Source organism: Purpureocillium takamizusanense, chromosome 4 (genome assembly GCF_022605165.1).
Source record: "Purpureocillium takamizusanense chromosome 4, complete sequence".
Taxonomy (NCBI): Eukaryota; Fungi; Ascomycota; class Sordariomycetes; order Hypocreales; family Ophiocordycipitaceae; genus Purpureocillium; species Purpureocillium takamizusanense.
In genome coordinates this window covers 277,287-296,008 of record NC_063071.1, presented here as the reverse complement: position 1 = coordinate 296,008, position 18,722 = coordinate 277,287, and the positions used below count along the sequence as shown (strand labels likewise).

The 18,722-nt window shown below is 56.1% G+C and overlaps 7 protein-coding genes across 7 annotated transcripts; 3 read left to right on the top strand and 4 right to left on the bottom strand.

The window, feature by feature from the left end:
• Positions 1 to 313: 313 nt before the first annotated feature.
• JDV02_004737 (uncharacterized protein) lies at positions 314 to 4,098 on the top strand. The gene is made up of 3 exons (XM_047985970.1): positions 314 to 2,376; positions 2,436 to 2,775; positions 2,849 to 4,098. The coding sequence occupies exons 1-3, from the start codon at positions 897 to 899 to the stop codon at positions 3,516 to 3,518; spliced, it is 2,490 nt and encodes an 829-aa protein (XP_047841950.1). The 5' UTR covers positions 314 to 896; the 3' UTR covers positions 3,519 to 4,098.
• Positions 4,099 to 4,449: 351 nt separating this feature from the next.
• Positions 4,450 to 5,742, top strand: JDV02_004736 (uncharacterized protein). Its single transcript, XM_047985969.1, has one exon. The coding sequence runs from the start codon at positions 4,479 to 4,481 to the stop codon at positions 5,574 to 5,576; it is 1,098 nt and encodes a 365-aa protein (XP_047841949.1). The 5' UTR covers positions 4,450 to 4,478; the 3' UTR covers positions 5,577 to 5,742.
• Positions 5,743 to 5,915: 173 nt separating this feature from the next.
• JDV02_004735 (uncharacterized protein) lies at positions 5,916 to 6,263 on the bottom strand (the record flags this gene model as incomplete). The annotated part of the gene is made up of 1 exon (XM_047985968.1): positions 5,916 to 6,263. One exon carries the CDS (start codon positions 6,261 to 6,263, stop codon positions 5,916 to 5,918), a length of 348 nt encoding a protein of 115 aa, XP_047841948.1.
• Positions 6,264 to 7,060: 797 nt separating this feature from the next.
• On the bottom strand, positions 7,061 to 7,742 carry JDV02_004734 (uncharacterized protein). The gene has a single exon (XM_047985967.1). It carries the CDS (start codon positions 7,653 to 7,655, stop codon positions 7,191 to 7,193), a length of 465 nt encoding a protein of 154 aa, XP_047841947.1. The 5' UTR covers positions 7,656 to 7,742; the 3' UTR covers positions 7,061 to 7,190.
• Positions 7,743 to 9,237: 1,495 nt separating this feature from the next.
• Positions 9,238 to 11,072, bottom strand: JDV02_004733 (uncharacterized protein). The gene is made up of 4 exons (XM_047985966.1): positions 10,692 to 11,072; positions 10,150 to 10,636; positions 9,776 to 10,084; positions 9,238 to 9,707 (listed from the first exon to the last, which is right to left on the bottom strand). Exons 1-4 carry the CDS (start codon positions 10,954 to 10,956, stop codon positions 9,497 to 9,499), a joined length of 1,272 nt encoding a protein of 423 aa, XP_047841946.1. The 5' UTR covers positions 10,957 to 11,072; the 3' UTR covers positions 9,238 to 9,496.
• A 743-nt stretch (positions 11,073 to 11,815) lies between these two features.
• Positions 11,816 to 13,775, top strand: JDV02_004732 (uncharacterized protein; the record flags this gene model as incomplete). Its single annotated transcript, XM_047985965.1, has 3 exons — positions 11,816 to 12,437; positions 12,485 to 13,406; positions 13,470 to 13,775. 3 exons carry the CDS (start codon positions 11,816 to 11,818, stop codon positions 13,669 to 13,671), a joined length of 1,746 nt encoding a protein of 581 aa, XP_047841945.1. The 3' UTR covers positions 13,672 to 13,775.
• Positions 13,699 to 16,870, bottom strand: JDV02_004731 (uncharacterized protein). Its single transcript, XM_047985964.1, has 6 exons — positions 16,225 to 16,870; positions 16,009 to 16,166; positions 15,742 to 15,936; positions 14,348 to 15,682; positions 14,067 to 14,293; positions 13,699 to 14,001 (listed from the first exon to the last, which is right to left on the bottom strand). Exons 1-6 carry the CDS (start codon positions 16,513 to 16,515, stop codon positions 13,790 to 13,792), a joined length of 2,418 nt encoding a protein of 805 aa, XP_047841944.1. The 5' UTR covers positions 16,516 to 16,870; the 3' UTR covers positions 13,699 to 13,789.
• Between the last annotated feature and the right edge of the window lie 1,852 nt (positions 16,871 to 18,722).

The following is an 18,722-nucleotide window of genomic DNA, read 5'->3' as shown; positions in this document are numbered from 1 at the left end:
CCGGTTCACCTGCATTATTAGCACCTCTACGTAGTCGTAGGTGCGGCTACGGTCCCTTTAGGCTCAACCAGTTAAGCTGGGCGTAGCACCTACGTAAGGCATGTGCGACAGTTGGACCATGTCACAGCTTCTGCGCCCGAGCTTCCCATCGACCTACCTTGCCAAAGTAGAGTCTCTTTGGTCTCGACCGGTACGCATCATGAGACACAGTCAAGTGACGAGTCGCGAGCCGGCGCTACGCATCAAGTAACGTACGTAGTAGGTAGAATTAACATGTTGCCTCGCATCGCGCGCTTCACGTCCATCGCCCACCGTCCTCAACGCGCGTCGCCGAGTCGCACATGCGGCTACAAAGGCAACCGATTTCCGCGCCCCAAGTCAAGTGGCGGGCCGGGCCCCTGCGCTAGCCCCAGTCGTGGCTCAGGGGCGAACATGCGCCTTCGTGCTGTTGTACCTACTTGATCCCCCCTGCACGGTGCAACTTATCGTGATCGGCAGACGGCTCATCGACTCTTAGACGAGCACCACATCTCGCCCACGAAATCACCATCATCAAGTCATCCGGCCGCAGCACCACCGACGCGATGCAACACGACAAGCGACCTAGCAGATGACCTGCTTGATTGGATGTTGGCTTGCATTCACGGGCTCATGATGATGGAAGGGGAAGTGGGCGGCGGCCGCATGCCACGGCGACGATAAAATGCGATCGATCGAGCGAGCTTCTCCCTCGCGGCCCCTTTGGCATGCGCGAGGACGAAGCGGCGCCTGGCATTCCCGACCTCCCTTGGCACGTCTGGAAGTAGCAACGTTAGTAGTAGCCTGCTCTTTTCTCGCCTCGCGTTTCTGAAGCTGCGTCTTCTCTTGCAGCCAAACGTCCCCATCCCCCTCATGCAATGACGCCGCTCTGCAGAGCCAAGGCCATGGGCTGGCTCCCGGCGCTGCTCGTCGCGACTCTCGCATATGCGCAGGGCCAGGCCCCCGGCGCGCCGCCGCCGCCGTCCGCGTTCGACCCTCTACAGTACGTCGACCAGCTCATCGGCGCAAGCAATGGCGGCAACGTCTTCCCTGGTGCGACTGTGCCCTACGGCGTAGCCAAGGCGGTCGCCGACACCGACAGCGGCAGCAACCAGGGCGGCTTCACGCTGGATGGCGCGTCCGTCACCGGCTTCAGCGCCTTGCACGACTCGGGCACCGGCGGCGAGCCGTCTCTGGGGAACTTCCCCCTCTTTGCCTACAACGCGTGCGCTGACGACGATGTCAACCGATGCGCGTTCCCCAAGCGCACGAGGGCGCGGTTCGGCCGCTTTGCCAACGACACGGTCAAGGCGAGGCCGGGATACTTTGCCATAGCCCTCAACAACGGACCGCGCGTCGAGATGACGGCGACTCATCACACTGCTCTGTTCCGTTTCAACTTCTCCAAGAGCGATCAGGGACAGAAGCCCCTGATCCTGCAAGACCTGACCGACCTCTCCAACTCGCGACAGGACAATGCTACGGTCCACGTCGACGGAGCGACCGGCCGCGTCACTGGCGACGGCGTGTTTGCGCCCAGCTTCGGTCAGGGCCGCTATACAGCCTACTTTTGTACCGACTTCCACGGCTCGCAGATCGCTGACAGCGGCATCTTTGTCGACAGCCGCGCGAGTGCCGATGTGAAAGAACTCAAGATTTCCAAGGGCATCAACGGCTATCCTCTGCCAGGCGGTGCATTTGTACGCTTCGTCAATGCGGACAACCCTGTGCTGGCCCGCGTGGGACTGAGCTTCATCAGCAAGGAGCAGGCATGTTCCAATGCCGAGAAAGAGATACCCAATTTCGACTTTGACAAGCACGCCAAAGACGCGTCCGACGCGTGGCGGGAGAAGCTGTCGCCGATTGTCATCGATACCAAAGGCGTCAACGCCTCTTTCGCCACCAACTTCTACTCTGGCATCTACCGGACCATGGTGAACCCACAGAATTATACGGGAGAGAACCCCCTCTGGGGTGGCAGCGAGCCGTACTTTGACTCGTTCTACTGCATTTGGGATCTGTTCCGGTCTCAGTTCCCGTTCCTCACTCTTGTCGACCCCAACGCCGTCGAGCAAATGGTCCGCTCGCTCATCTCTACCTACGAACACGACGGCTGGCTGCCCGACTGTCGAATGAGCTTCAACAGAGGATACACACAGGGTGGATCTAATGCCGACAATGTGCTTGCCGACGTCTTCATCAAAGGCATCAAGGGAGGCATTGACTGGGACAAGGGGTACGAGGCGGTGAAAAAGGACGCCGAGGTCGAGCCGTACGACTGGTGCTGCCACGGTCGTGGCGGCATCGACTCATGGAAAGAACTCGGATACATCCCCGTGCAGGACTTTGACTTTCGCGGTGAGTATTTCACGCGTCCACTTGTTTGCATGCAATGCTGATGTTTCTGTGTCATGCAGGGTTTGGGACCATGACGCGCAGCATTAGCCGAACGTTGGAGTACGCATACAATGACTTTTGCATTTCCCAGCTCGCGGGCGGTCTCGGGAAGAAGTCAGACCAGGAAAAGTACATTGCTTCCAGTGGCAACTGGAAGAACCTGTATCGGGCGGATCAGCCTTCGGCATTTCCCAATGGCACCGATACCGGGTTCACCGGTTTCTTCCAGCCCAAGTACCTGAATCAGACATGGGGCTATCAGAATCCGCTCAACTGCAGCAACATCGACGACAAGAGCGTCTGCTCGCTCCAGAACAATGGACCGGAGACCTTTGAGAGCAGTATTTGGGAGTACGGCTTGTAAGTACTATGCACCAGACCGCCACAATCCGGACTGATGAGCCCGAGAAGGCTAACCGCGCTGCTACTACAGTTTCGTGCCGCACGCTCACGCTGAGCTTATTAACCTGTATGGTGGGCCCGATGGTTTCGTACGGCGGTTGGACTACCTGCACGACCGTGGTATTACCTACATCGGCAACGAACCGGCCTTCCTGACCGTGTTCCAATACCACTACGCTGGGCGCCCCGCGCTCTCCGCGCTGCGCAGCCACTTCTACATCCCCAAGTTCTTTGCGCCGACGCCGCCCGGGCTGCCCGGCAACGATGACAGCGGCGCCATGGGATCGTTTCTGGCCTTTAGTATGATGGGCTTGTTCCCCAATCCTGGCCAGGACGTATACTTGATCATACCGCCATACTTTGAGAGCGTCAACATTACGCATCCTACCACCGGAAAGACGGCCAGGGTTCGCAACATCAACTTTGATCCGTCGTACAAGAACATCTACATCCAATCGGCGACCTTGGACGGCAAGCGATACGACAAGAACTGGATTGACCACTCGTTCTTTACAGAGGGCAAGGAGCTCGTGCTCACGCTCGGAAGCAAGGAGAGCAAGTGGGGGACTACTGTCCGGGACAGGCCGCCCACTCTGGGACGGTACTCGGACACGAATGGCACACGATCAGCCAGAGATGTTGGCGATGCCGGCGGATCGTTGGCCTACAGGAGTTTCTTTGGCCCTGGAAGTGCTAGGTAGCCGGTGGCCATTGTAGCTCTCTTTGACCAATATTGCTCATGCTTCCATGCCTTCTCGCCAGTCTGAGTGTTGCCAGGCGCTTGGCGAATGCAATTGTTAGCCTGGCCTTGCGCGCGTAGTCTGAGAGCTGGGAGTCCTACCTGTCTGCTTCGTATGTACGTAGCTTAGCCCCCCCCCCCCCCGCCGTCGCTTGAGACGCCAGCGCGGCAAACCAGCCGCCATGCCCCGCAATCGGTTGCTGGCACGACGGTTGCCAAGTTAGTGCTTGGCGGTGCAGGTTGGGGACAGGCAGGGACCAGGGAGCAGCAGGAGCACGAAGAACGGGGCGGTGGAACCTACCCCAAGGATGGCAGGTTGGCCCGCTAAAACATCATGGGTGCCTGAGTGGAGGGAATTGCGGATCATGCTTGATCAGTTCATCTCATATGAAGCTGTCAAGCGAATGGGGACCAGACCGCGCAGATGCTGCGAGGATTTCCGTCATATTGACAGCAGGCGCGCAAAAGCAACCATACCGCCGTCACAGGCCATTCAGCGCGTTGGTTGTGCTGCTCAACTGGTAAGTATTACGAGGTACGGGAACGCCTTGGTTAGTTGGCTAGTTATGCCATGCTATAAACAAGGGCGACGCCAACACTCATCCTTGCTATCGAGCCAATTGTAATGTAAACCGCCTGCCGCGCCAAATCGCTTCCCCTCTTGTAGTAGCCGCGCCATTTGGGCCTGCCGACCCCTCTTCACCCGTCGAGCATTCATTCGGCTCCAAGGCTGAGCCAAGCCCACTCCGGACCAACACCGATGAACCGTTGGAGACATTATTAGGCACCCCAACGGACAACTGACAGGGGTTCATCGTGAGCATTCCACGCATTATATAAGGATGCCTGTCCACCACGCTCCCGACACGCGGGGCCGATCCCAGCGTCCTCCTCTCACGCCCAAACTACTCCGATCCAGTACATGTACCTGTCCGCCATGGCACCCATCACGCTGATTTCGCTGCTCTCGTTGGCGCTCGCAGGGCCGGTGGTGGTGGCGGCGCCGGCGGCCAAGCAGTGCACTGCCGGCCCAGCGCTCAAGCATTGGCCTCCCGCCGCGGCCAAGGCTCTGAATGCCATGATTGCCGCCAATGCGCACTCCGGACGATACGCCGTGTTTGACATGGATAACACGAGCTATCGGTACGATATCGAGGAGTCAATGATTCCTTTCTTGGAGAACAAGGGGGTCATCTCGCGCGACACGATTGATCCGTCGTTGAAGATCATCCCGTTCATGGACACACCCACATACAAAGAGAGCCTGTACAGCTACTACAATCGGCTGTGCGACATTGATGATCTTCTGTGTTATCCTTTCTCGGCCGAGGTTTTCAGCAATATCCCGCTCCGCCAACTCAAGGTTTACATCGACGAGCTCATGGCTCTCAATTCGTCGATCCCGACAACAACCTACGTTGACGGCGTGCCGACAAACACGACTGTCAATCCCCCTCGGATCTTTAGGGGCCAGGTAGAGCTCTACAACAAGCTTATGAACAATGGAATTGAGGTGTACATCATGAGCGCCTCGGCTGAGGAGCTCGTGCGATTATTGGTCACGGATCCTAAATACGGCTACAACATGAAACCGGAAAACGTCATCGGTGTTTCTCTCGTCTTGAAGAACCAAACCTCGGGAGCTTTGACGTCAGTGCGGTCCCAAATCGCCGCAGGCACCTACAATTTCCCAGCGACTTTGGATCTTGTCATGACTTCCACGCTTTGGACCCCAAACACGTGGCAGACTGGAAAGTGGGCGGCCGTGCTTTCGTATATCAGCAACTGGAGAAAGCCAATCATCGTCGGTGGAGACACACCTGCAAGCGATGGGCCTATGCTGTTTCATGGAGTCGACGTCGCGCGTGGCGGGATACATCTCTGGATTAACCGGAAGGAAAAGTCCATGCAGCAGTTGAATGGCATGATCAAGCAGTATGCCCAGGAGCAAAAGGACGAAGGGTTGCCCGTAACGGCGGACAAGAACTGGGTCATTGTGAAGCCTGAGGAGATATTATAATTTCGCTTCTATGAACCTGAGTAATGCGTGGTCCAAGGTTGTCCCGGTCCAATAACTTGTACATCAGGACTCATGCCTGCGACAGCGACCACATACAATGTCGTGGACAGACTGCGAATACGAAGAAACCTGACTAATTACACGTATATATGAAATGTCCAGTGGCTGAAGATATGTACAAACAGAATGCAGTCTCCCCTTCGTGAAGAATTCCTCCTCCCGGCCATTCGGTTGTGGCTTCGATCACTTTGCTTTAGCGTTTGTCCCACGCACTGGGTCAGTCAGAAACCTTGTGCATTGTTTGCGCTTCGGTGACTCGTATAAATGTCCGACGGTCAATTACTTCGCGTCAGAGGAGCGGCCTCCGAGTACCGGGACGATCTTTTCGATAGAGTCAAGGGTTTCCCCAAGGCCTTGAAGGGGCCCAGAGTGGCCGCCAAGCAGGGGAACATCGCGGCCTTTGACAGGGGTTCCCTTGGTGAAGTCCTGGACTGCGTCGACGATGTCATCAACAACAGGCGTGTTCCGCTTGCCAAGGCCGCCTGTGAGACCGCCGAGCACCGCGGGAAGATCGCTCAAGGTCTTGGTGAGGGAGGAGTCTCCTTCCGGAAGGCCGGGAACAATAGCAGGCGCTGCAGCGGCGCCGGCTACCAAAGCAGCTAAGATGGTGGCGGTAAAATACTTCATCTTGGAGAAAAGGTGTGTTTGGTGCGTGCGAGTGTTGGCGTGGGCGATGCAGGCAATGCGACACCTTTGAAGAATAGTATCGGCGTAGGTCGAAGCAAAATGGACGATAACGATGGAATGACATGCGCTGGACTCTAGACGCAGACAGGAGATCTTATAGTGGCAACTCTGAGGGTTGCGGATGTTGAGGCCTGCAATAAGTGCCCCCTACGTCCTCCCAGCTGAGGTCGTGAATGCGCAACGACATAGTAGCGTGTATGATGCCATCCACCATGGCCGCTGATCCCAATTAATGGGCAACGCACACCGGCCTGGCTGACCTTACAGGCTGCATCTTGTGATTGTTAATAATGCCGAGCCTTGCAAAATGAAGTGCCGGTTGTAACATTGTAGTCTGGAAGTCGTTGGTGAGTGTCTCACACTGGCTCGTGTCGTGATTTTGGCGGCGTTTGGGCAATGGGAAGACCGTCACAGTGGCGGCGCGATGCCATTCGCACGAAGTTGCTAGCTCACCTTGACTTACCCAGCATTGGAGATTTCTGCTTATGAACTAGTTATTGAACAAAAATTATCACAGTGCGTGATGAGCCGATCTTCATGACATTGATGATGTTGAGCAATGGACGGTAGCGTACGAGGCTTGCGACGAGAAAACAATGGGCGCCACTCCCTTCACGCCAAATACAGCCTGTCACCGAGGCAGATTTACGCAGTTATGGGTTAGTCACCATGAACGAACCTGGTAGAATGTACCACTGAGACAAGCTACTGAGTAGAGCTACACGGCAAGGTCGCACGTTGTCATTGTCCCACAGAGTTGAAGCAGGCAACTGTATTTCAATTTATCAAGATAGTACTCAGAATAGAACTGGATGCCATAACAGGTGTACCAGCGAACAAACGCCCCATGCAAGCCCCAATAAATCCTTACACGCAAAGAGTCAGAGTGACGTCCCAATCAGCACCGCAGTTCTTCACCTGGCTACCGGCCGGGGGAACGCCATCCTCCCACACGATCGCGGGGCAATCCTTGTTAGAAGAAGCCAGCTTGATCTTGTGGCCCGTGAAAGCGTCTCCAAACACATCGCTCAAGTCGTACCAAATCGTGTTGCCATCCAGGTTGTAGGCATAGATGGTCTGCGGCTTGCCAGTCCACAGGCCATCGGGTTGAATCGTCACCTTGATCGCCCGGCCGCCAGTCTTGGGATCGCGGGTGAAGGGCTCGCCGTACGATTCGCCGTGGCGGAGAGTATGGGCAGGCGAGATATCGGTGCCGACGGACCAAGCCGTCACATCAAAGGGACAGTTGTTCTTGACGCGCGCATAGCCAACGGCAGACGTGAGCTGGGCCAGGGCGGCACCAACGGCGAGGAGGCTGAGCTTGTTGAACATTTCTGCTTGGTTGAAGTTGATGGTCTTTTTTTTCTTCTCAGTCAAACGAGATGTTACAAGGATTGAGACAAGTGGAATGCTGGTTACTACCCGACTTTTGAGTCAAGAAGAGACGGCATCAGGAACCCTTTTTATACCACGCGGGCTCTCTTGTCGCCTCGACCGAGCCCATTGTCGCCGCTGCGCTGGACGGCTCAGCATTTGGCCGACCCATTGCCGAATCGCGAATGAGACGACGAGCGTGAGCATGCTTACTCGAGGCGTGAAGCCTCGCGGGGAGAGCCTCATCCGGGGACTCGTACCAGATCGACAAGCCAAGCATAACGCAGACACAATACGAGAACTGTGAACCCGGCAAAAGGACGGCGACGACAAGGCCTGAAGTCAGGTGCCGGGCATAATACGAGCTTACGGCACATGGTAGCCATTCAGCGTGCAGCCCACACAGCAGGGATTAAGTTCATCACGGCCCAGCCCGATCGGCCGTTCTGCACGCGCGCCGCAATATTGGCTCTGCTGCGTCCAGAAGCGTCCGGGGAAAGCCCAACGTGGCCCGTCAGTCATCCGTGGAACCATGGATAGCAGAACGCACCACTGCCCGGCACGAGGCGTGGGTAGCTTGTTAGCTCGCATGCCTACGAATTACTCGTTCGGGCCGGCTCAGTCGGCGACATTGTGCGAGCTGAATGCCAGGAAGGTTCTACGTGATTTGCAGCATGCTGCAAGGGTTTGTTATGCCAAGGTAGGTTCATCATGGTGTACTGGATACTAATTCGGGGACTTTTCCTGGCAAGGTCTCTCTTTGAACCCCGGCTTCGACTCGTCTGTCAAACAGTAGACAAAGGCACCGGTTGGAAACGCTTTGCTATTTCATGCTGGTTCGCGCTGTATGTACACGATGGCAAGGAGGTTTCCACCTCGAATGCCGTCTTCATTCCATCGGCATTCGGCGACCGGCTCAATTTGGGCTGATTCGGCGCCATCTCTCGAAATAGCACCATAAACGTCATCCAAACAGTTGCCCTGCTGTAAGGATGGGACTAGAATGTACGGTGCTTCGTAAATCGAGCATTAAGGTTGTCTCCACAGTGCCGTCGATCTGACATGGTGGGGGAGGGGGAGGGGTGGAGGGGAACTCTGCTGAAGCTTAGCTTGGACGCCCGTCAGGCCATCTCCCCCAACATGGTTCTCTCGTTGTCAATCAGGGACAAAGCCGTCGCCGCAGCAGGTCATATCACCGGGGACTTGCCTATAGAGCCCATGGGGTACATCTCGTGCACGACACGGGCAGCCTCGGAGATTACATGTAGCGTTTGCGTATTGGTGACTTGGAGGCTCTCCGAAATTCGCAAGCCACGCCGGACGGGACGGCTGAGTGGATCCATATCAGCCGGTGTTTCTCTGTTGTGAAACCAGCGAAGAGGACGCTGAAGTTAATATCGGTTCGTCCTAAAATTCGGCTCCGCCTACCCATGATACTACCTCCGCACGGCCCCATCAATGCCAATGGGTCCGACGACTGGCGACTGGGGATGGGCTCAGAAGTGATTGTCACATATCATCCGTGCACGTATACTCGAAACGCCTATAGTACGTACTGCATTATCACCACAAGCGCGCTGCAATGCATGGCCAACAACACCAAAGTGGCGTGGTTCTCGTCTGTTAGTAGCAGTAATTCAGGTTGCGTCCTGAGGTTGACCCTCCGAGTACGGCGGGCCATCACATGCATTTGCGACTTTGGCATTTGGGTAGCTTTCAACCTTGTCATGCTCACCAAGCAAACCCCCACCCCACGTGGTGCCACAAGAAGCGATGGTGAGCTTTTACGTACGTATCACTCAGGCAGACGCCGCAACGGCTGTAGGCTGCTGCTGCACAGTTGGCTGTGTCGCCTTCCCTGCGGATGCAGACCGGATAGAGGGCTCCAACGGGAAAACTTGCTTGTCTGCCGTCACGCCTTCATAGACCCTATCCCATCTGCTTTTGAGGGCCTCTGGTATTTTCCACGCAAGCTCATCGTCGCGAAGCCACAACCTAACGAGATGGCGCCTGGAGAAAGACATTGTGTCAGTCACATGCGCGACCCCGACGGGGGTCAGTCGTATGAAGTAACCCACTGTTTCTGGGCAGAGTCTCGGAAAGAGCCCCGCGCATGAAAGATGCTGAGGTTGTTGGCGAACTGGATGTCACCCGGCTGGAACTCGAGCGCCACGGCATGCTTCTCGGCGGTATAGTGCAGCGCATCAAGCGCTTCTGCCTGAGCCTCCGTTATCGCGGGGATATTTGCACTTCTGGGCAGGCCCCAGTACCCGACAAAGGCTCGGCGGGCGTATTGGATCAGCAGTCGCTCCGGCTCACTGCCGGTGGCAGGCTGGTGATACAACAGCGGTCGCCTCGTGAAACCGGGAGGGCCGGTCTTACCGAACCTGTTGAAGCCACTTCGTAAGCCATGGCTCTAGAAGGGCTTTTTGACGTGGCACAAAGGACTCACTCGTCAACATCCCAGGGCTCGGCCAGAGTCCTGATCAGGTCGGGTCGCGTTGCCGCCAGCTCATTATACACGGTCCAGCTGCTCGACAGGTAGCTCTCACCGCCTTCTTCCGCAGCACTCAAGGCGAATAGAGCAATGATATCTCCGCTGTCGGTGTGGAACACTTGTTTCTCCGCCGTGTACGCAGGTGAGCCGATGCTCTGTGCGTCAAAGTCGCGCGACAGGTCTTTGATGTGCGCCAACACCACGTCTGCGGGTTTGCCGTTGAACTGGTGGTCCTGTCGCCCACGAACGGAAGCGACGTGGGCTGCCAGGCCAGCGTAGATGATGATGTTTTCCTCACGGGAATATTTGTGGATTGGGACACCGCGCACGACCTTGAAGCCGTGCCCATCGTGAACGTCCTTGGACACGCCCCGCAAAGTTGCATGCAGGTCCTGCAGGGGGAAGGTTTGCTGGCTCAACTCGCCGAGAGGCTTGCCCAGAGCTGACTTCGGTCAGAACAACAAAAAAGCTTCTTTGAACACGTCTCTATGACTTGCATTTGAAGTGTGCCACAGCTCCATCGATTTCGCGCAAGTCTGCTTCCGTGAGATGATAGGCATAGCTGTAATGCTCAGCGACCGTGGCGCCATCCCAAGCCAGTGTCGAACTGAGCCTTTTCGGGAAGCCATCAGGTAGAGCTTGCGCCAGGTCCTCGCTAGCGCGGCGCCTCTCGATTCGTGCCTGGTACTTCTCCCAATCTGGCGTGTAGGCAATATCTGGCTGGCCAGGCGGCCCGGTTAGGTTCACAGCCGCATCCGCCATTTTTCCACGATGATGCCGTGTACCGTCTTGCAGTGCAGGCGATTTCGATCTTTGTGTGTGAGGTGATCACTATGTTGATGCTTGTGTTTCGTGCGGGGTAGCGGCATGCCAAGGGGGCTCCTCTTTTGATATACTACGTAAGATCGGTCGCGAGATCTTCGTGCCGGATGGCGCAACTGTGTTCACCTCCCCGCGCTAGCGACCACTTGAATGTCTGTTATCGCAGGCTCGAACGCCAGGGGCCAATCAGTGCAGTGGTAATGCAGACTCCGTGCGAATTCCACCGTCTGAACCAGACCTGCAGTGGAGCTGGCCAAGGAAGATCCTGGTAGGGAGGTGTTCCTTCGTCGCGGTAGAAGGGCCATGCATCGTAACTCCTAGCACTTGTTTCCGCCTCGCAAATATCTCGATCTGACTCATGTTGCGCGTGATAGACATATACAAACCACCATCACGCAGGCCCAAAAGATCTACTGTGCTTAAGTGACTGCATGAGGACCTGGTTTGAATGCGAGGACGTAGGACAAAGACATCAATGATGCGTGGGGGCAACTGAGAGTTCCTCACCGATGTCAACATGGGATGCCAATATGGAACCTGGCCACACTGGGGCAGGGAAGGGTGGCGCAGCTGTAGCTTTACTGTTGCGACATCTCATGCATCTATGAGAGAAGACCTTAGCGTTGGAACTTTAGAAGGGGGGGCAGCACGTCCAAACACCGTCAAAATACAACCCATAAGAACGGCTGATACGCCTTACCTTGGTCAAAACTTTAATTCGACGCCTATAGTTTTCTTTAAGGCCCAGGCTCTCTTTTAAAACGACAAAAAAGCGTCGCATTGACCTGCACTCGTGGCAATGACCCTTCGGCTATCGTCGTTTCGGCGCAAGTCTAGTCCCGAGTCCGCCACAGTCGAGCTAGGCGATAACTACGCGTACGACACAGACGGCCAACCTGAAGTCGTTCATGATGGCGGCCTTGCTTTTACAAGAGTCAAGGGCGGTAACGGATCTGGAGCAACCTACCAAGAGGCCGTTGGCGCTCCGGTCGAGTCTACCTCGCCTCTCGGCTACCATGTCGGGTCCCTTACCATCATCTTTCTCAATGTGAACCAGATGATTGGCACAGGGATATTCTCGGTGCCCGGTAGCATCCTCAAAGCAACGGGGTCAGTCGGCCTATCGCTCATCTACTGGTCCATTGGTGCGGTCATGGCCGTTGCTGGCTTCGGCGTCTACCTCGAGTATGCCAGCTATTTCCCCAACCGCAGCGGCTCCGAGGTGGTGTACCTTGAACAAGCATATCCCCGGCCACGGTTTCTTCTCCCCATTGCTTTTGCTGTCCAGTCCGTCGTTCTGTCGTTTAGTAGTAGCAACGCCGTTGTCCTTTCGAGGTATCTGTGGCGCATTGCTGGTCAGACACCGACGGACTGGCAGATGAAGGGTGTGGCCATCGCTGCTTACACCCTGGCAGTCATCTGTTCGTCGTTCCTTCTGCCGTGTTTACTTGTGGCTGACATTCCGCAGGTGTCATTGCCCACAACAAGTACTCCCTTTGGGCTGTCAACGTCCTGGGTGCCCTGAAAATACTCACGCTCGTCTTCATCAGCATCACTGGCTTTGTAGTGTTGGGTGGCCACGTTTCGCGGGTGTCCAATCCTGGACATAACTTCCACGACTCATTCCAGGGTACCACCAACAATGGCAACGACCTGGCTACGGCTCTAGTCAGCATTGTGTTCTCCTATACTGGTTACTCCAACGCTTTCAACGTGGTCAACGAAATAAGGAATCCAATCCCCACCATAAAAAAACACGGCTTACTCTCTATTTTAGTCGTCGCCATTTTGTACGTGCTTTGCAACATAGCCTACTTCGCGGCTGTTGACAAAGCTGAGTTCGGAGCCTCCAAGGAGATTGCAGCATCCATCTTCTTCAGAGCCGTCTTCGGCAAGGGAGGCGCCGAGACCGCCCTGAATGTTTTGGTATTGCTGAGTGCATACGGCAATCTTCTCGCCGTGTTGGTTGGCCAATCCCGCTTAATCCGCGAGATCGGGCGTCAGGGGGTCCTGCCCTTCACGCCATTTTGGGTGTCGACGAAGCCATTTGGAACCCCTCTGGGGCCGTACGTCCTCAAATGGGCCATGACATTTGTCATGATCGCCGCGCCACCGGCCGGGGACGCATTCCAGTTCGTCGTCAGCCTCAAGACTTACCCCGAAGCCATGTTCCATTCCGCTTTGGCCGTCGGCCTATGGCTAGTGCGCCGGCGTCGCAGTCGCAACGACTTCCCGCCATCGAAATTCCGCGTTTGGGATGGGTTCTTGATCTTTTTCAACTTGATTCAGGTTTACATCTTGGTGATGCCGTGGTGGCCACCCAAGGGTGGTATATACGCTGGTGATGTCTCTTTCTTTTACGCCACCTACTGCATCACAGGAATCGGCGTGTAAGTGTCCACTACCTCCAAAAGCCTGACGGCTGTACTGGAAGACTCAACTAACCTTCTTAGAATGCTTCTGTGTGTTGTCTACTATATCTTGTGGATGTACCTCATTCCAAGGTGGAGGAAGTATGAAATTCGGACGGAAATCTTGGAAATTGACAATGACGGTGCCAACACGCATCGTCTTGTCAAAGTGCCAGTATCTGAGCTGGAGCAGTGGGACGCGGAGCATGACGAATCAGGGCTACCACGTCAGGTACGGTACTAGCAAAGCAACATGAAATGGACACGAGGCTTTTGGTTCAGGGCATCATATTCGTTCTCCATACTAGCTAGAAACTAGATCAAAGCTGCCACCAGCAAGGTCTCGAGATATTCATGTCCATCTACCAGCTGCTTGGGCCCAGGGGTTCCGTCACGTTCTCGATGAATTGCCTTGTGACCGCAGTCCCATTATAATCGAGCGTGTTCTGCCAGACGAGCGTCCCCCACCAGTCAGGGAAGCTTGTCTCGCTAAGTCCAAGACCAAGACCCGAAATGACGGTGCACAGAGCTGTGCCGATATCGAGTGCACCCGACATGGCGTAGTTGTAGCGACCTGTGCGATGATTAGCTGTTTCGTCCGACGACGCATGTGGCGGGAGGTTGAGGAACTGCACGTACTCCACCAGCCGAAAAACCTGCGACGGATCAAACCGTTGAAGATAAGGCCAACGATGACCCACTGCAACAGGAAATAGAGTGTGGCCGGAGGGATTTGGCCAGCAGCACCAAAGATGGCTGGGGCAATGATGTATCGAGTCCAGCTGCGGGGATAGCGCCGGGCGACAATGAACTGGATCACAGGAATAGCAAAACCGATGAACCAGAACCAGTTCGTCCAAGAGTAACTGCACGCTTATTAGCCTCTCTACGCATTGGGTCTTCGAAGAAAAAACACTCACATCGCACCCGCACCGAAGACTCGCTTCGGTCCAATGGCACCCCAAATCACGCTAGCGTTGTAGAACGTCCGAGCGTTGGGGCAGGTTAATCCTTGTGACTGATGAGGCGTGCAAATCTCCTTGATATTTCCTCGGAGGAAGTTATAAGTGGCGACTTGCACGAAAGACAGCCACACCACAGCAAACGCCTGAGCGGCGAACATGCTGCGGGGCGGGATCTTCATGTAGTGGCCAACCTTCATGTCGGAAATGTACGTCAAGCCGTTGTATGAAAGCATGTATCCCCAGGACTTGAACAGCATCATAGCAACGGGACGTCCCGGGAGCATATAGCCGATGACCATTTCGGTGATGACGTTCAGACCGGTCTGCTGGTTGGTGATAGCCTGGACCATGCCAATGGGAACGAACAAGACAACGCCAATAAGGATGCAGATGATATAAGCCCACCACGGCAGGTGGGTATTCCAGACTTGGCAGGCAATCATGCCAAAGGCAAAGCTGACCACGAAAATGGAGGCGAACCACCATTCGGGTGCCTCCTTGTACCGTCTCATGAGCTTGAGATGGACATCAGGCTCCTCATACTTGGAGTCCCAGGCGCGATTCCAGACGTCGGATCCATAAAAGAGGGCAACGTGAGTGACGGTAGAGATGAGCGTTGCGAACGACAGGCCATAGGACAGGGAAAAGGTCGGCCCTAGCAGAATAGGCGAATACGCCTTATAGGCGGTCTCATTGACGGTGAAGTCCGCATTCAAGATGCGAGACGTGTTATACGGCTGTGCAAAGCGGTCGAAGTTCTGGTTGGCGCTCATAGGTAGGTATCTGTAGAACTCGGGTCCGCCATAGGCGAGACCAATCGCACCGAGCGTCGAAAGCAAGAGACCGGCGGCAACATTGGCGATAGCGAAGGCAGGCGTCTGCAGCGGACTGCTCAAGAAGGCCGTGACACTGGCCCAATCGAAAGAGATCGGAATCAGACCTAAACCAGTATTGCCGCCAAAGATCTGGTTGACAACGACGTTCTCGGGCGCAATCCACGTAGCCCACATGAAGTAGCTAAGAAAGGGGGCAATAACCAAGGGGAACCACTCCCACGCAAAAGTCAGCAGAGCGACAAGCAGGAAGAAGCTATAACGTCCAATCTTCCAGCCGTTGGTCTGGGAGGGGTCGGACGCCCTATGGTCGTGCAGGGAGTACATGACAGTGCACGTAATCAGGGTCGCCGGCCACACCATCGACGATGGCCAAATAAGGAAGCGGCGGGCTACTCCAGCAACACCAAATCCCATGGCTTGGGTCGAAAGCATGAGCAGGATCTGGAAGCCCCATCTGCGCCATAGGTGGTCAGCTTGAGCCTCGGGGGTTAATAGGCGCAGTGGGGAACGCACTTGAAATATTGCTTGTAGAAGATCTCCTGTGCAAGAAGAATGTCGATGGAGTAGCTGATGCTGCTGCCTGCGGCAGTCATCATCGTGATGATTGTATGCTCCTTGACGTTGAACGGGCCAGGGTTCACTTCGATCGTAGCGCCGAACACTTTGAACGAGGCGTCGGGCATGTACTTGGCCCATCCGACACCAATCCTTTATCAAGGTTAGCAATGCACGCCCCACCGTTCATGGATTTACCAATTGCTATAAGAGGACAAGACGTACGGATAGGCAATCAACTGAACAACAGTAGAGTTGATCGAAATGGGCGTGCGACGAAGGTTGAGCAGGATGTTACACGCTGCCACAATGGTGCAAAGGATGCTACCAATGACCCAGGCACGGAGCGTATTGACGGGCATTTCCTTATCGGTGGGAGGGACCTAGATCGCGCTAGTCAGATATAGTTTCTTTCCGTGATAGAGCTGGTCGTCAACTTACCGATGCTCGTACTTCCGGGTACGGCGAGTCTTCCTGGATCAAGGACTCGTCAATGGCCGCCTCCTTTTCGGCATTGCCAGACGCGAGAGCATCATCAATGTTGTCGAGCTTGTCAATGTCGAGGAAAGGATCCCACTTGTGCTGCTTGCGAAAGCGGCGCAGCTCGCGGTCAGGGTCATGGTTGGCAGAGACGCTGGGGAGAATCTCAGCGCCCGTGGCCGTGGTAGCAGCCGTGGCGTCGACGTCGGTCGTCTCGCGCGAGCGGACGCCGAGTCTGTCCTTGAGGCCCATGGCGGCGGCGGCGGCGGGTAGTTGTCTCACAGCACCTCTCAGCTGGAGGGTGCTGGTCGCAATATGGTCCGGTCCGGTGATCGATCTGACGATGTGCGCTGCAGAGACAAAGGAGAAGGGGAAAGAACGTTGCACAGACTGGTGCGGGATCTAGCGGTTTATGACATCCAGCGCTTTGGCAGGGGCGGCCCTGGCGATGATACTCTGCGAACACCGCTCTCGTCCGCGACATCGCACAAGCGATCGACGAGCCCGGACCAGGGGCGTGTGCGACACCACGAATATGGGGAGGGGTGGGCAGCCGAGAGACGGATGTGCCCAGGCGGCGCCCAGGCGGCGGCCGGCCGGCCCCTTGTTGGGCGCCCCGATCTACTAAGTTACTACCTAGATGTTTGGGAGCGATTGAACTTCGAGTCCGGCCCCGCGCTCGCTCGCTATTCATCAACGTGAAGTCGTCAGGTCTGTGCGATGGTATGCCGCCTTCCCGTTTGCTCGTGGGAACCTTTGCCCCCATTCGATGCTATGCCCGTCCGGGCGTGGTCAGATGTGGACTCCAAAAGGCCCTGGCGTCGCACTCGCACCACCCCTATTCTCCAAGACGCGGAGCCGCGGCCGGGGGATTGTATTGTCACCCAAGACGTGGATCGCCACCGAAAGCGGAACTGCAACCACGCGGGCCTGCCATGCCCCTCCACCAAACGCCTCCACCCCCAGTGCTAGGAGTACTAGCAGCTATCGGAGGCGAGGGTCTCCGGCTTGGGCCACCCACTCACTGCAAGTGGAAGGATACACTCCAGCTGGGGATGGGAGCCACCACCCTCCGACCGCGGTTTGATAAGCGGACGTGTCTTGTTGGACAAAGCAGGCGCATGAACTTTTGTTCCCGCGCGTGCGGCGCGGCGCACACGACTCGAGATAGCGCTTGCGAGCCCGCGTGCGAGACAGACAGGACTTTGACTGACTCCCGCCCGCCCGCTAGTGGTCCGCAGATGCATGTGTCACCAGCAAAGCATCCCCAAACCTGGCGGGTGGGCGAGCTGTTCCTTGGCAAACTGTCGCGTGTACAAAGTTCCCTCCCTGTGCCCTCCTCATCCCCAGCAACCCAGTAGTTACGTAGTAGTATCTCCGACACTTGGACCCCTCCTCCTCCTACTAGATACAGATGCGGATCCAGAGATGCGGCGCCGCGGCCGGCCGGCCTCACCGCGTCGTCATTTTCCCACAAGTAGAGCCGCCGGGCAGCCGCATCGGAGTGTTGGGCGCGCGCCTCTCGGCCGGTTCAGCATCTCGTCCTTCTCGTTGGGGAAATGCACACATCGGCCTGGATAAAAATACGACCCTTGCCAAGAAACCTCATTGTCGTACTAAAAAAAAAGTGACTACCTCATTCGCTATCAATGGCGTGATGGTCATGACTGTCGGTAGAGCGTGACGAATGTTGGAACCAACAGCTCTAGGGTGAGTGACGCAAAGACGGCAGGCTCCAAACATGACAATCAAGGCGTCAATTTGATTCATTTACATGCGGCCCGATGGAGCGTTTCCCGTCTGCCGAAAAGTACGAACGAAGGCTGCATGTGCAAGACAGACCTTGTGCTCTTCGTCATTCTTGTCATCACAAATACCTGCGCGCCTCCATTGTGAAGGTGCACTCGTCCAAGACGAATGATCCAGGGTCACTCCCGCATGCGTTGACGATTGCATCCATGTCCGCATCCGCATCCGCGGCCGCCCCTTCCCCCCCGACGCAGCTCTGGTAGGCGCCCAACATGGCGTGGTGAGACACGATCATACCAACCACCACCCGTTCCACTGTCTGCGTCACCGACCTTGGGCCCCATCCCCAGAAGTACCTTGTATTCATCTCACGGGGAGACGGTCAAACGGTGTGGGCGGTTGGTCGGCTTCTCAGGATGTGCCAAGCACCATCCTGCGGCCGGATATTCTTCATGCTGTTGGTTCTATGTCATGTCAACCTTTGATGCCCCGATGTTGTGCCGCCGCCTCGCCTCCATGGCCACCACTAATAAGTGCTCCGTACTAACGCTCATCCTCCCGCCAAGACGGCCTGGCAGCCATCGGCACAGCCGGCATCTGGTGTGGCTACCCCCTCCAGTGCCTGCCTCAATCCCCGATGGCTGAACGCCTCTTGCGTCTTGACCCACCTATTCCCGACGCGAGGCGCATTGGGAGGCGCTCCGTCAGTG

Coding starts and splice junctions, on each gene's coding strand:
- JDV02_004737 (XM_047985970.1), top strand. CDS start 897: ATGACGCCGCTCTGCAGAGCCAAGGCCATGGGCTGGCTCCCGGCGCTG. Junction 2,377..2,435: donor GCAGGACTTTGACTTTCGCG/GTGAGTATTTCA, acceptor TGTGTCATGCAG/GGTTTGGGACCATGACGCGC. Junction 2,776..2,848: donor AGTATTTGGGAGTACGGCTT/GTAAGTACTATG, acceptor CTGCTACTACAG/TTTCGTGCCGCACGCTCACG.
- JDV02_004736 (XM_047985969.1), top strand. CDS start 4,479: ATGTACCTGTCCGCCATGGCACCCATCACGCTGATTTCGCTGCTCTCG.
- JDV02_004734 (XM_047985967.1), bottom strand. CDS start 7,655: ATGTTCAACAAGCTCAGCCTCCTCGCCGTTGGTGCCGCCCTGGCCCAG.
- JDV02_004733 (XM_047985966.1), bottom strand. CDS start 10,956: ATGGCGGATGCGGCTGTGAACCTAACCGGGCCGCCTGGCCAGCCAGAT. Junction 10,637..10,691: donor AGCTGTGGCACACTTCAAAT/GCAAGTCATAGA, acceptor GACCGAAGTCAG/CTCTGGGCAAGCCTCTCGGC. Junction 10,085..10,149: donor GAGCCCTGGGATGTTGACGA/GTGAGTCCTTTG, acceptor TGGCTTCAACAG/GTTCGGTAAGACCGGCCCTC.
- JDV02_004731 (XM_047985964.1), bottom strand. CDS start 16,515: ATGGGCCTCAAGGACAGACTCGGCGTCCGCTCGCGCGAGACGACCGAC. Junction 15,937..16,008: donor GTTCAGTTGATTGCCTATCC/GTACGTCTTGTC, acceptor ACCTTGATAAAG/GATTGGTGTCGGATGGGCCA. Junction 14,002..14,066: donor CAGGTTTTTCGGCTGGTGGA/GTACGTGCAGTT, acceptor ATCATCGCACAG/GTCGCTACAACTACGCCATG.